At 43.4% G+C, this 12,994-nt stretch overlaps 1 protein-coding gene and 1 long non-coding RNA gene across 2 annotated transcripts in view; one reads left to right on the top strand and one right to left on the bottom strand.

Annotated features, from left to right (window-relative positions):
• The window catches only part of LOC104150173 (adhesion G-protein coupled receptor V1), a 273,763-nt gene extending 271,017 nt beyond the window's left edge, over window positions 1–2,746 (top strand). Inside the window, exon 91 of the mRNA XM_068926389.1 lies at window positions 857–2,746. Within this exon, the coding sequence (XP_068782490.1) occupies window positions 857–975 (119 nt within the window). The 3' untranslated portion in view covers window positions 976–2,746. The remainder of the gene's footprint in view (window positions 1–856) is intronic.
• The window catches only part of LOC104150164 (uncharacterized), a 52,320-nt gene extending 43,860 nt beyond the window's left edge, over window positions 1–8,460 (bottom strand). Inside the window, exons 1-2 of the long non-coding RNA XR_011137591.1 lie at window positions 7,651–8,460; window positions 5,901–6,093 (exon numbers count right to left, since the gene is read on the bottom strand). This is a non-coding gene — a long non-coding RNA (uncharacterized lncRNA). The remainder of the gene's footprint in view (window positions 1–5,900; window positions 6,094–7,650) is intronic.
• Window positions 8,461–12,994: the final 4,534 nt, after the last annotated feature.

Genomic DNA, 12,994 nt, shown 5'->3' with positions numbered 1-12,994 from the left:
TTGAAGCCCAAGCACTGTAATGCCTAATGAGAATTGTGTTTTTTGTAGGATTTACTCTACAGTGCAGAGACAGAAGAAGCTGAAAGTACACTAAAGTTTATAGTTCCAACAGATACTCTGTGAAGTAGTAGTCTGAAAAAATGCACATTTCATAAAATCAAGTGCAAGATTATGTACCTTCAAATGAATAAGCAACTGCAAAAATGCAAGGAAGCAACTGGCTAGCAGTACTCTTTGGACAAAAAAAAGGACAAGGTGGCCTCTTGAGGTCTCTTCCAGACATGTCTTGGACGTTTCCATAGGCCAAAGTCTTGTATTCTCACACAGCAGAAGAAAAACACAATACACCAGCCTGTGCCAAATGTGGGTTAAAGAATATTTAGTCAGCGCCCTTTCGCATGTTGAAATTACAATCCTATTAAAACAGCTGGAATTATAGTTTAACAGGGAAATTATATCATTAAAAATCAATTCTTCATGAAGAAGTTCTTGGAAATAGCAGACTTTAACAGCCAGATCATGAACCCAGCCTAAGCCAGGCCTTGATTTATGCTTTTGTGATTTCAAGGCAACCTCTGAATAGCTATTGTACCATTTACTGAGACAATTAAAGTGACTGACAGTGGCATATAAAAAAGTGTATCTGGATGGTACAAAACAACGTCAGTTAGCGTTACAATTTGTGGATTCAGAATTGCTGACCAGTAAAAGAAAACTTGCTATATTCTTGTAGGGAAGGGAAGAATTTCAATGATCAGAATAAAGTAGAGCAGCTATGTAACAGGACATGATATCACCATTTCTGTTTCAGTATTGAATTCTCACTGGTTCTTTTTTTGGCTTCTCTGTTTTCCAGGTGCAGGTCTCAGTGTCAGTGATAATGATTCTTGCCATGGCAGCCAGGATGGCGGCAGCATGGCTAACTCCCAGATTGTAGAGCTTAGAAGAATACCCATAGCGGACACTCATCTCTAACTTCCCTTTTAGTTTGCTTTTTTTTTAATTCAAACTTCAGTATTTTTGTATTTGTATTTCCTTTTGCACTAAAATGCTATATGAAGCTGTGTAGTAGAATGCTGTGAGCTATACTGAATGTTTAAAAAAGCATGTTTTTTTTAATATCAGAATAAACTGTAAATTTTTACAGTGACTGAGCTTCAGCAGATATAATGACAATTGGCCTAGATTTGTATCTTCTAGCTAGATGCACATATTTCATGAACTGCAGCTTTTTTAATTAACCTGTATGCATAACACTGTTTAATAAAAATACTAGAGTCCATTTGATACAAAAAAGTCTGTAATTTCTGCTCACTGTTTATGGAGTTGTAAGATGATGGAGACACTCTCTTGGACAGGAAAGCATTTTAATTGCACAGTTCTAAGTTTCCTAAGCTGTACTATTCTGACTATGCTTTGAGAACTGGAATCGGTGGACTTTGCAGACACAGTGTTGACCCAGAGAGTTTAAAACGTAAGTTCTGACATGACAAAACATGTGATGATATGAAACAAACAGAGGGAAGGACAAGAATGAGATCTTGTAAAGCTTGTTGCAGGGTAGCTGTACATTGCTGACTGTGTTACCTTGTTGTTTTCATGATGTTAAATTCTTTCTCTTCTCACAAGCAGAAATAAGGGAAGAATGCTAAAGAATTGAATTTTCTGTTAATCTCTGTGGGTGCTACACAGATATCCCTGTTCTGATTGAACGGTTTTAGTATTGCATTACAAGTGGGGTCAGATCAGTAATCTGGAGTCATAAACTAGCAAGAAAAGTTACTCCCTTGGGAAAAAAAAATACAGAAGTAGTATTTCAAAATTGAGAGGGGGAGGCAGACTGATCTTATAGGAATCATTAACTCTGCTTCTGCACAGACACTTGGGAAAAAACACATTAAAGCAGGAGGCCAAGGGAATTTTCCTCCAACCATTTCTGAGCATGTTGTAGAAATACAGTAAATGAGAAGCAAGCCTTTCGTATCTACTTCAGGAACTTGCCTAAAGGCTTTAAGTTGAGCAAGCTCTAAGCAACAACCTCTCTTTTTAAAAGAAAACCTTTGTTATGGAAACTTTTCTGCAAATTGTACTATCTATACAAGTTTTAATATATCAAATCATTTGTTATCTGAAAAAAAAAAAAAAAAAAACAACCAAATCTGTGTCCTAATTCTGTAATTACTGCTAGGGCTGAAAAGGACAGCTTGCAATCATCACTCATCTCCAGAAGAGATTATCTTTAAATGGGGAGCCTTAGTCTAATGTTTAGCAAAGCATTCACAGACACCAATAACTGTATTTCTAGTCAGCAAATCAAGTGCTTTTTAAGTATATGTTTGAATTGATGGGAAATAAGAACATGTCTATATTTAATGAGTACATGCTTTGCTGCATCAAGCCTTAAATTTCTGGCTCCCAGCCATTTTGTTGACTCTGCCTGAACTTTTCAGGCTACAGAGCAAACAGGACCAAATCTTTGCAGTCAATGGCAAAAGTTACTTTAGGGTAAGAGTGGGGAAGACCGAGTCGGTGTCACCATGAGCAGTATACTGAAGCATGTTGAAGTCAGTAAGACCTTTGTATCTGCATAGAAGGGACAGCCTTTAAAACTAGATGCAGTTCATCTGGACCATAAAGGATACTACTTTATAAAAGAGTGAATCATCTAAGCATATTTTGTAATTCACTGTTCTACAGGATCCGCCCATACTAGACCTGCTGAAAAGGGCATTCTGGGCACTTGAATCAGCTGCAAGTGTCATTGAAATAAGACTGCCTGAAGTTAAGATTAGTTTTGGACATTTTGCAATATAATGATAATATACTTTTTGATTTTCTACAGAGGAAACCTGGCTTTTGGAGTGCAGAGGAAACGTGGCTCTTGAAGGGTTTTCTTTTTTTTTCCTTGCTTGCTTTTTTCTTTTTTTGCTTTTTTTCTTCCTGAATCAACCAGGCTGAGTGCTGGCCATTGTTGATATTTCTCATCTATCCACTAAGGCCTTAACATGAAGTCTGGCCCTAGAGAATGATTGCAACACTTGCTCAGTTGCAAGAAAGTTAGGCCTGTAACAGATGTTTCATTACTTGCAGTACATGCTACTACATGCTGTGAGAAAGCTTATAAAAGAAGGATGTTTGTTTGATTTTGACTCACCACCATAAATGTTAATACTTTGTGTCACTTCAGCTTGTTGCACAACTGGCCTGGTTAGGGATTTACTGTAAATGTATCAGCATTTTCAGAGCAGATCAGTAGGGTGATGTCTGCTGCCAGCATTTGTTGAATTTTAAGTCTCTAGGTGGTGCTCACATGGTTTAAGATCATAAGATGAATCTTTGTTACTGTTCCAGAATCATTTTTTAAAAGAAAATATAGTCTGTAGAAAATTCAATGTTTTAATAGCATGGCTCTCTATTAAACTCATGTTTGCTGTTCCCTGAATAGCCAACATACAGTGAAGATTCAGATCAGCGCACACTGCGGCTGCATGCTCTGATTCAGATGTGCCATAAAGCCACATCTGAATCAGAGCACTGCAGCTGTATGCTTTCATTCAGATGTTCCATACAGCCACATCTGATTGAGATGTGCCAGACAGCAACACCTTGAGAGGAGTACCTTTACAGCTGGCTTGACTTGTATTTAACAAGACTGAGTGCTTCCTGTGGTACTCTGATCTCAGACATTATTTTGAAATTGATAGAGAGTATAAATATTTCTTTGTTTCTCTGACATGAATGAATCCACAGTTAGAAAGCTTTCAAACTATTACCCCTGGTCCTACCTCTGATGACTAACTCATTCAGCCCTTTGCTCTGGTATTATATAGTGAAGAACACCAAGAGACTTGCTGCCTTTCTTTTTTCTCTATAAAAGGAGCCATGATTTCTATATAAGAGGCCATCCTCTCTGTTTTGAGGGATAAAGGGAGCTGCGGTTAATATACATGTAAGATTTCATAGGCGGCTATGAGAAGAACCTTCCTTTTAAACTAGCTTCACCTAAAGCTACATAAATATGTTTGCACAGAACACACAAATCATGCACATGCTTCAGGAGTTTGTCATCATTTATATGCCAACATAAGTAAAGTCACCTTTTTAAAAGATTCCTGAATTAATTTCGTATTCAAGTAAATAAGTAATTAAAAATGCTAAGTTTGACAGACATTTTTAGATGTTTTGGTGAAAGCCAGTGGGGAAGAATCTGATCTTCCTTTCCTTGGCACATATTCAAAATAAGCCAATTCATATCAGGGATCTGAACAGAAATACGCAGATTGTTTTTTTTCTTTAGAACCTATAAGAGACCCTGAATTTATCTAGGTTCTGGCTATACCACGCAAATGCTCAATACCCAAGTTCCAAAGTCATCGTTGACATGCATCCTGCACAGAACGGCACAGTGAAATATTTGGTCTGCAAAGGATTAAATTGTATCGGGAAGGCTAAGGGAAAAAATTTGGGTATGTGCTCGACATAAAATTGCATAAAGTTAACCCATTCTGCAGAGGTTTGACTAGAAAACTGGATAAGATCAGTGGCAAATCTTGCCTTCAGATATATTTCCCTAGTGCTCAGCTATGGACATTGAGCTACTACTGTAGATTTTGCTTCACCAACACTCATGCAAATTAGTGACAATTCAGACTGTGTCTCCAGTTAGCTGGCAGCAGAATTTCCTCCTGGTTCCTTCTATTGGCTGTAATACATACTTTAATTACCACACGCAAGCGCATGCTAATCAAAAGCTTAATCTGCTCAATTCAATATGTTATCCTATTTATTTTCACAGAAAGGATCGAAGAGATTTTCCATTTTCATTTCAGCGTTGAAAATTATCTTCTGTGAAATAAATACATAGAAATAACTGCAATGTAATACTCAAGTATTATTGAATGAAATACCTGGAACTAACAATTTCCTGAAACTGAGAAGATGATAGTTGTATAAATTGGTCTAAATAGTAGCTTGAAAACCTAAAAATGTTTTTTAGCTGTTTTGTTTTTAACTAAGTCATAGTTGTGCTCATGATAAAGACAGCATCTTCACAAATACACAAGATTTGGAGAAAATTATTTACATGTTTTTCTTATTACTTGTCAACATTTTTAGTTTTCTCTGCAAACACAAAGACTGATGGGGCATCTCTAGTCATGACATTCTGGTTGGCATTGACAGGAACTGTGAACACGCGGAAGCAGGCCTTGCTCTTCCTGGAGGTGGTGGTTTTACTCATAGAATTATTTTGCCAGTGGCTCTTATTAAAGATTGCCAGAAGGACTCTCCTGGAGATCCAGAGAAATGCATTCTGGGAACTGTCAGCACAAAACTTGCAAGCATAGATTTAATAACTCTCACTCCATTCCCTGGCTAAAATGTAGCAGCTTGGAGAAGGCCCCAGGAATGTGTCATAACAATGGCCGGTGTCAAAAGTGCACAGAAGTGTTTTTCCTGAAGATGACAGAGTTTTCCCCAACTCAGCAGTTAGGCTTTGAAGATGCTGTGGTAGTACCACTGGTCTAAATTCACAGTGATTTTTATCAGGAGACACTCTAATTTCCAAAAGCTGTAATCTGAAATGTAGCTTTACTCTTCATATAGAGCAAACAGCAACATTTGGCATACCTTTTGATGAGTTTAAAGTATGTGTGAAAGACAAGTACGTGTTACCATGTACACACAGACACAAAATAATTACGGGATATAAGAATTTAATGTAATAAAAACAAACTCAGTCTCGATTTGAAAACTAAAACACTGCGGTCCATATTATGAAATGGGTTTATCCTGGAAACTTTTAGGCTTCTACTTTGCAATTCCTGAATCAAAGTTAAGCATGATTTCTCCATTTCCTAACTGGAAAAAGTTATGCATCTGGCATGGGGATATACACTTACCAAAAAGGATGCAAGAGAAGGGGATGTCTGAAATCTCCCTTTTCTCTCAGACGTCAGCAGCGCCTAGGAGGGTGAGCGCTACCTGCAGCCCCTCTTAGGCAGGACACCTCAGTATGCCAGCTGCCTCGAATCTTCCTGTGAGCACACTGAGCACTGTGGCGAAGTGGAGAAGCGAATACAGGATTTTTCTTATCTGGCAAGGACCAAACAGATTTCTGTTGTATATACATATAGGACCATATTTCTTCTTGCTTTGGGAGAACAACATGCCCTGGAGGTTGGGGCAGGGCAAGAGACACAAACAAACAAACAAACAGTGACCTGGCTAGAAACTGCCTTCTTGCATCACAACTGTTGACTCCTAATAAAGAGAGCCAGCGACTCGTTTCCCACCGAGTAGGAGAGGGAGTACGTGCTCCCTTTAGCAGGAGGGTAATGCGGGTCCTCCTGGTGCCGTGAGCACGCAAGCTGCATTTGTACCAGCGACTTAAATAGGGCTCATTCCTTGGCACCGAGGCCAACTGGCACAGGACGCCCTATGTCCGTTAAACTGCCCCTGCTTCCGCAGCAGCGTACCTACACGCAAACTGCCCGTGGAGAATAATCTTCTCCGGGCTGTGCTAAGCCCCAGCCTCTGCGCAGGTATTTTTGGGGAGAGTGCAGACTGGCATGGGCCAAAACGACGCCAGGAACGGTTCAACAGTTTAAAAATATAGCTGGAGTTGCGCTGCATGGGAGCGTTTCTTGGCACTGTTTAGTTTCTGAGTATACATCTAGCTATAGGAAAGTCAAGAATAATCCATCTTCTACAGCTCTAAACTGCTTATCAGTAAACCACACATTATTAAAACAACAAATTACTAGATAATTTTGTTAAAACCTGGAAATTTGCTAGCCGCTGGTTAAGTGTTCCCTTGTCACTGGATATGGAGGACTGTAAATAATAACTGCATATCTGCATTTTGGGTATATCGGCCGCAACGCGTCGTGACATCTACTAGCATCAGCACGTAAGGGCGGAGGTGCAAGGAAATAAAAGGCAGCTCTGAACGAGCCGAAACAAAAATCTCTTCAAACCGTCTTGTCACAGCCAGAGATTTATGAATACGGGGAGTTAGCCCGACCCCAAAATCCCCCAGGAAGGCCTGCTCTGACCGGTGATGGCTCCTTCGCCTCTCCTGCCCTCCCAGCACCGACACAGGCGCCTCCCGGTCTCCAAGGGCCACTCTCACCTGAGAAGTGCCGGAACAGCCCCGGGGCCGAGGCGGCACCGTGCCCCTCGGCTGCTTCACGCCCCGCCGCGTCCTGCGCCCCACCACGGCCGCCGCCGCGCTGCCGCCAGCGCCCGGCACCCCGCCCGAGGAGAAGCCGAAATGACAGCTCGACGTATGTCATCACATGCTTACCAATGAATTATAGCAACGTTATTTATAAATAGATTTCGCGAGTGCCAAGCTGTCAAAAGGAAGAGGAAGCCGTGGCGCCTTGAGAAAGCACATACAAACCAGGAGGCACGCGCTCAGAAAGCGGCTCTGCAGGGCCACGGCGGGGGGCAGGCCGCACCGCCGCCCCACGCCCCGCCGCCGACATGGCCGCCTGCCTCGCCCCCGCCCCCACCGCCCTCCCTGGCTCTCTAAGCCGCTTCGCTGCCTTTCGAAATCCCCCAGCCTCGGCAGACAGGAGGCCGAGGGCTGTGGGTGAGGAGGCAGTGCTACTCCCGCCCCAAATGGCGGGATGGGTCCTTGCTCACCTGACGGCTTTTGGAGAAGGGCGGCAGCTCGAGGGCAGCCGTTGGCCCCCACCTGCCGCCGGGGCTCAGGGAGAGGGCAGGACACCTCCTGCAGCCCCCAGAAGCCATTTAGCGGAGAGTTGCTTGAAGACGACTCTTCAGAGGCCTGGCTGGTCGCTGGCTGCCAGCGCCGAGGGTCTGGAGGGGGCCTGCGCAGCAGGGGCGCGGGTTGGTCGCTCCGAGCGCCTCAGTTTCGGGACGGCGTCCGGAGCCGCGGAGGAAGGGGCTGAGGGTACGTCTGTCGGGGCTGCAGGGGCTGGCAAGCCTGGCGCTCGGGTCTGTGGCCACGCTGAGGCACTACTGCTTGGCGTTTTGGGAAGGAGGACGGGGGAGCGCTGTGTTGTCAGCAGCGAAGCGCGGCTGTGCCGTCGACCGCGCTGCCTGTGGGTAACGCCTGCGTCTCGCAAGCAGCCCTGTCGTGGCTCCCTGCGGCTGGGGGGGACTGGAGCGAGGGGGAAAGAGAAGCACGTGGAGAAGCGCTGCGCCTGGTTATATCCAAACGGTCCCAGCACCGCCTAGGCCTCCGCTGACTCTGTCTTCATTAATTTGCTTGTTTGTTTTAAATACGGCATTTTGCGCGATCGCGGTTGTGCCCCTCCACTCGTCCTCTGTGGCTCGGGGCAGTCGGAGCTGCGCGACCTTCCCCTTCACGACGGCCAGGCCTACCCGGCCTCCGCGGACGTGGCACTTGCCGAGCTGCCCTCTGCGGCGTTTAACTCCCTGACCTGAATTCTGCTGTCCCACATGTTCTCCATGCCACAGGTTTTGTTTGCGCTCTCCTTGCTGCAGAAATCTAAAAATACTCCGGCGACTCCCCCCCGCCATCCCCCCTTTCTGGAGGAGTGACCTTTCTCCCTGCTCTGTTTGTTTAGTGTTTCAGTCATGCTCTGGGCCCAAATTCCCTGCAGGAGAGACTTCTTCTTCACTTATTTCTTCTAATAGCTTTTGCCTTAGCAGAAAGTGAGCTTGTGCTGCCTTTTTCTTAGCCAGGCCTTTTTAAAGGTACAATGGCAAATATGATCCCCTGCCCCCTCCCCCATCTTGTAAGAAAGAGCTCGTTTTCCTTTTAATTCTTTGTTGTTCTGCAGTTACTGTGTTTTGTACCTTCCCACGGATGAAGTCCTAAGGAGTCAAGTGCTCCTCCAGTATTTAAAAAAACAAAACAGAAAAAAAAAAAACCTTAAATATGCTAAGAGTTAAGCGTATGCCTACTTTGGCTATTCTGGTGACAAGATACATAGTTCCCCGGGGTGTATCCAGGTGTTAAAGTGTGGGGGCTGGCTCTGTGAAAGGAATAACGCACAGGGCTTTCTGCAGGTTGTAGGACACGCATGCTACTGTGCCAGAGATCTGGTTCAGGCTTGATTACTCTGTCCCAGTCAGTGAAAGCTGAAGTCTTTCCTGCACTGAGGTACAGCCATGGCAGTGGAAACCCTCCTGTCTGATGATTAGGATAGTCTCAAGGTTTAAGAGGAGAATTTGATTTTTGTCAGGCTGCAGAGGGCCTGAAACCACGTCCTCCTTACTGAGTATTGCTCTCATTAGTTGGTTACTCTATACAAGATGAAGTGTGCACAGCTTCATCCATCCCTTAGGGGAGGAAAAGTGGGCTCTAGACAGCTCTTTGAAATGCAGACAGTAGGCACCTGCTGGCTGTAAGGTTGTAGAACACAAGCAAAAAGCAGAAACTTCTGAGACTTCCCTTATCCTCAGGTTTTTCCATATTTTCTGTCTCCCAGTAGCTTCCCGCTGTTTCCTTATCCATGATGCTGATGCTGTCTGACTGCTTTCCGACATACCAGCTCTCCTGCCAGCATTGTGTGCTGAGGCAGAGCACCTAGTGCAGGCATGTCAGTCCTCCTCTGAGGACCAGGTGCTTCCATCTTTAAAACCAGATTTAACAATGATCATGGTATTTCCCAGGGCCAACAGGCTTTGCAGGGTTAACAGTGTATCAACTCCTTAAATGCAAAGAGTTGTACTACTGCTGGCAGAAGACCTCTTTTATTGCACATAGAAGTTGACTAAGGATTAGGATGAGGCCTGCGCCACAGCTGCGGTGCAGGCCGCTGCTGTCTTACCAGCTGGGAGACAGTATGCTTATCTGAAAAATCATATTGTGGAGCAGGAACTAGCAGGGCAAATGCCAGTCATTTACTGGTGAGTCCACTGACTTGCAAATTGAATGGCTCATTACAAACATTGGGAGATTAACAGTAAAGATAATCCACTGAGCATGAAGAATCCTACATAGCCTCAGGAGATGGACAGCTAAATCCTCCGAGCCAGTATACACAGTTAGGCCTTTGGACCCCAGGGACACAGACCTTGTTTTTGAAAGCAGCATGCTCCAGAGGAGAAAGTAAATGGAAAAACAATATCATCTTGCTTTTCTAACCCAGAAAAGGAGCCTTGAATGTTCATGAAAACAATCTTTTATTGCAAAGGAAACAGCAGTTGAGATTTTTCTCCTTCTCATAAAACTAAGGCTAACATGATGAAAAAATGTCTTAGCTTTCTGAGACGACGTGAATTAGCAAGGAAACAAGATTTTTTACTTCAGTTTATGTCTTCTCTCGTTAAACGCTCTAAGAAATGCTGCCTGAATTACTTGAGGCTTTTTGCAGAAGTACTAGCCAACAAGAGGGAATAGTCTACATATCATATGAAGTAAATACCATCTAAATCATAAAACACAAAGTTTTACATGTTTTCATGTGGCCCCGAAGTGTTCAGAATTCATTAGTTTTGGTAAATTAAACTGCTTGTTACTTATTTTAGTCTGGTATCAACTCTATAAGAAAAACTATGTGTTGAAACTAATTAAAGGCCTTTCTTTGCCTTATTTGAGTTTTAGTGGTGGCAATACATTTTTCAATGCATGTTTTGGTCCGTTATTTTTAGTTTTCCAGGAGTAGAGGGAAAGAAAGGGGTGGTTAATTCCTTGTGACGGAGAAAGAGCTTTATTTTGAATTGTATTTTGTTGTGAATTCTCCAGTATTTTTGTTATGAATTTATCTTAACACTTTAATAATAATACTTCTTAGATTCTTGGTGGGGAAGTTTTGAATAAATTGTTCGTATTTCTACTTTTCTATGGAAAACGGCAAGGGAAGTAGAATGTTTAATCTCGTTAGGTCTGAAGAAGAAAAATGACCGTATTCCTGATCAGATCCATACTAGGCCAAAGCTGAAATCTGTGACAGTGGGTGTTACTGTCTTAGCTTGGTTATTAGCAATGGCAAGATTTAGCCTGCAGTGATCGTTTTTATTTGTACGGGCAACGTACAGTTGCCAATGACTAGTCTGCATCTTCTCAGGGTCAGATGCTGATCCAGTTACTCTCAGAAAACGTTTCTTAACATCTAATTTCTCTGACCAGGATTTATGTTTTAGGTTTATAGACATTAAAATCTGGTCTTAACTGATGTCTTTTGTGAACATAAAATGATAGTTGGTTTACAGACACAGAAACTGAATCTCCAAATCTCCCATAAAAGCTTGAAATATAGCCTTAGTTATTTCAATGTAAGAATTTATTAGGTGATTGCAACCTTAGCAAAGACAGCAGAATGCAATGACTGATGTTAGCTTTTAAAAATACTTGATTGCTGTTGAGCATTTATATTGATATGTGAGCTTGCACTCATGCCGCATCCATTACTCAGCTGTCTACCTGTGATCCTGTGTATTAACCTGCACCTGGTCTCCAGTTTGACACCTGGCAGCTGTCTTGCCTGTCAGAAGTCAGGGAAACTTCAGTTCAAAGATGATGCACATACAGAAGTGCCAGCTGTACAGGCAATATAGATGCAGGTGGCAGAGCCTGGCTTGAACTGGCTTGCTTATAGCCCTCTAGTAGTTACCCAGAAGCTTCAGGCTCTTATCTGTCCATCTGTGTTCCCATGCAGCATCCTAGTATCAATGCACTTAAAGCTAGTACGTCCTTGGCTCTCTACTACAAGAACAGGAGTGTGGTAGATCTCCTTATGTTTGTTTTCATTCCTAAAATATCACTTCTCTTTCAGTATATCCGAAGCTAATAGATCTACATGAGGTACTGGAGGAACTTATTTTCTCAAGAACACTGAGAATGAATATGTTCTAGGCCAGAATTTTGCTACTGGAGAGCATCGCTGAAGAGGCAATAATAAACCACAGTGAGAATACTAACCAGACTGGAGGCCCAGGACTTTGTAAGCTGTGCAAGTAAACTTAAAGGAGAAGGATGAGGAAGAGAACAAGGATGCAGTCTTGCACGCACAGACTGATCTTAAGAGTAGCTTTTTACTCTCAAATTGAACTGAATGTCCTCAGCTAGCAGTGAATGCTGAACCTCTGGTGTCGGCACGCCCCTCAATCTGGGTTGCGTCAACCTTTATTCTGCAGCAGGAATAGCTGGAAAGTCAGGCCACTGTCTCTGAAGTGCCTTCAAAGCCTGAGGTCACAGGCCAAAGGCTGTGCCAACATACGCAGACCAGTGGCTAAGCCTGAAGAGGACCCTAGGGACACACTTGCTTTACCCATATGCTCTCTGTTTCCTGAAGGTCCCCTGTGGAAACTGCGTCAATGCAGATATTGCAAGGACAACATGGTATGTAACATGGCCGCTGCCATAGCTCCACAGGAAATAGGATAGTCAACTCTTTGTTTGATACCATCGTTCTTATTTCTGGTTAGGACTTGTATTAACATTAAGCTTTCTGTCCACTCTCTACTTACGCTAGATGTGCATGCAGCAGGAGAGACCCTTTGGGAGGTATTTGCGTATAGCTGAGACAGAATAGATTTTGCATCTTTCACCTCCTTTGCCCACTCTTTCATTTCCCTTTTCTCCTGTAGCCTCAGTGGCAACCTTGGGAAACGCCCAGATCACAATTTGGATCTTCTGAGCTCTGCTGCCTCTCCTAATCCCTGGAGGCATTTATCTTAGCTCTAGCATCATGCTGTAGGGGAGACCTGCTTTCAGGAGGGATGTTCCTGGGATCCAGATTGCAGGTCTGGATAGGATGGAGATAAAACACTGAAAACTCTGCCTGTGCTTGGGGTATCTTGAGGATGAAAGTCTAGAGATGGTGTAGTACCAGAGAAGTCCTTGTTGCACGTGAGCAAATCCAACTTTATGTCTCGGGATTGTGAAGACTCATGGGAAAGACATGCCCCAGCTATGATCTGAAAGAAATCATTTTCTAGGCTCCCCCAGGGCCTGCATATAGCATTAGTACTGTTAGGAATGAGCTGTGGGAGCTCATCTGGGACAAGGTGAAAGAGAGAGGACCTGGGAAGTGCCTGGGCTTTTTAAGAT

This window comes from Struthio camelus, chromosome W (genome assembly GCF_040807025.1).
Source record: "Struthio camelus isolate bStrCam1 chromosome W, bStrCam1.hap1, whole genome shotgun sequence".
NCBI classification, from domain to species: domain Eukaryota; kingdom Metazoa; phylum Chordata; class Aves; order Struthioniformes; family Struthionidae; genus Struthio; species Struthio camelus.
This window is presented reverse-complemented; position numbering and strand designations above follow the sequence as displayed.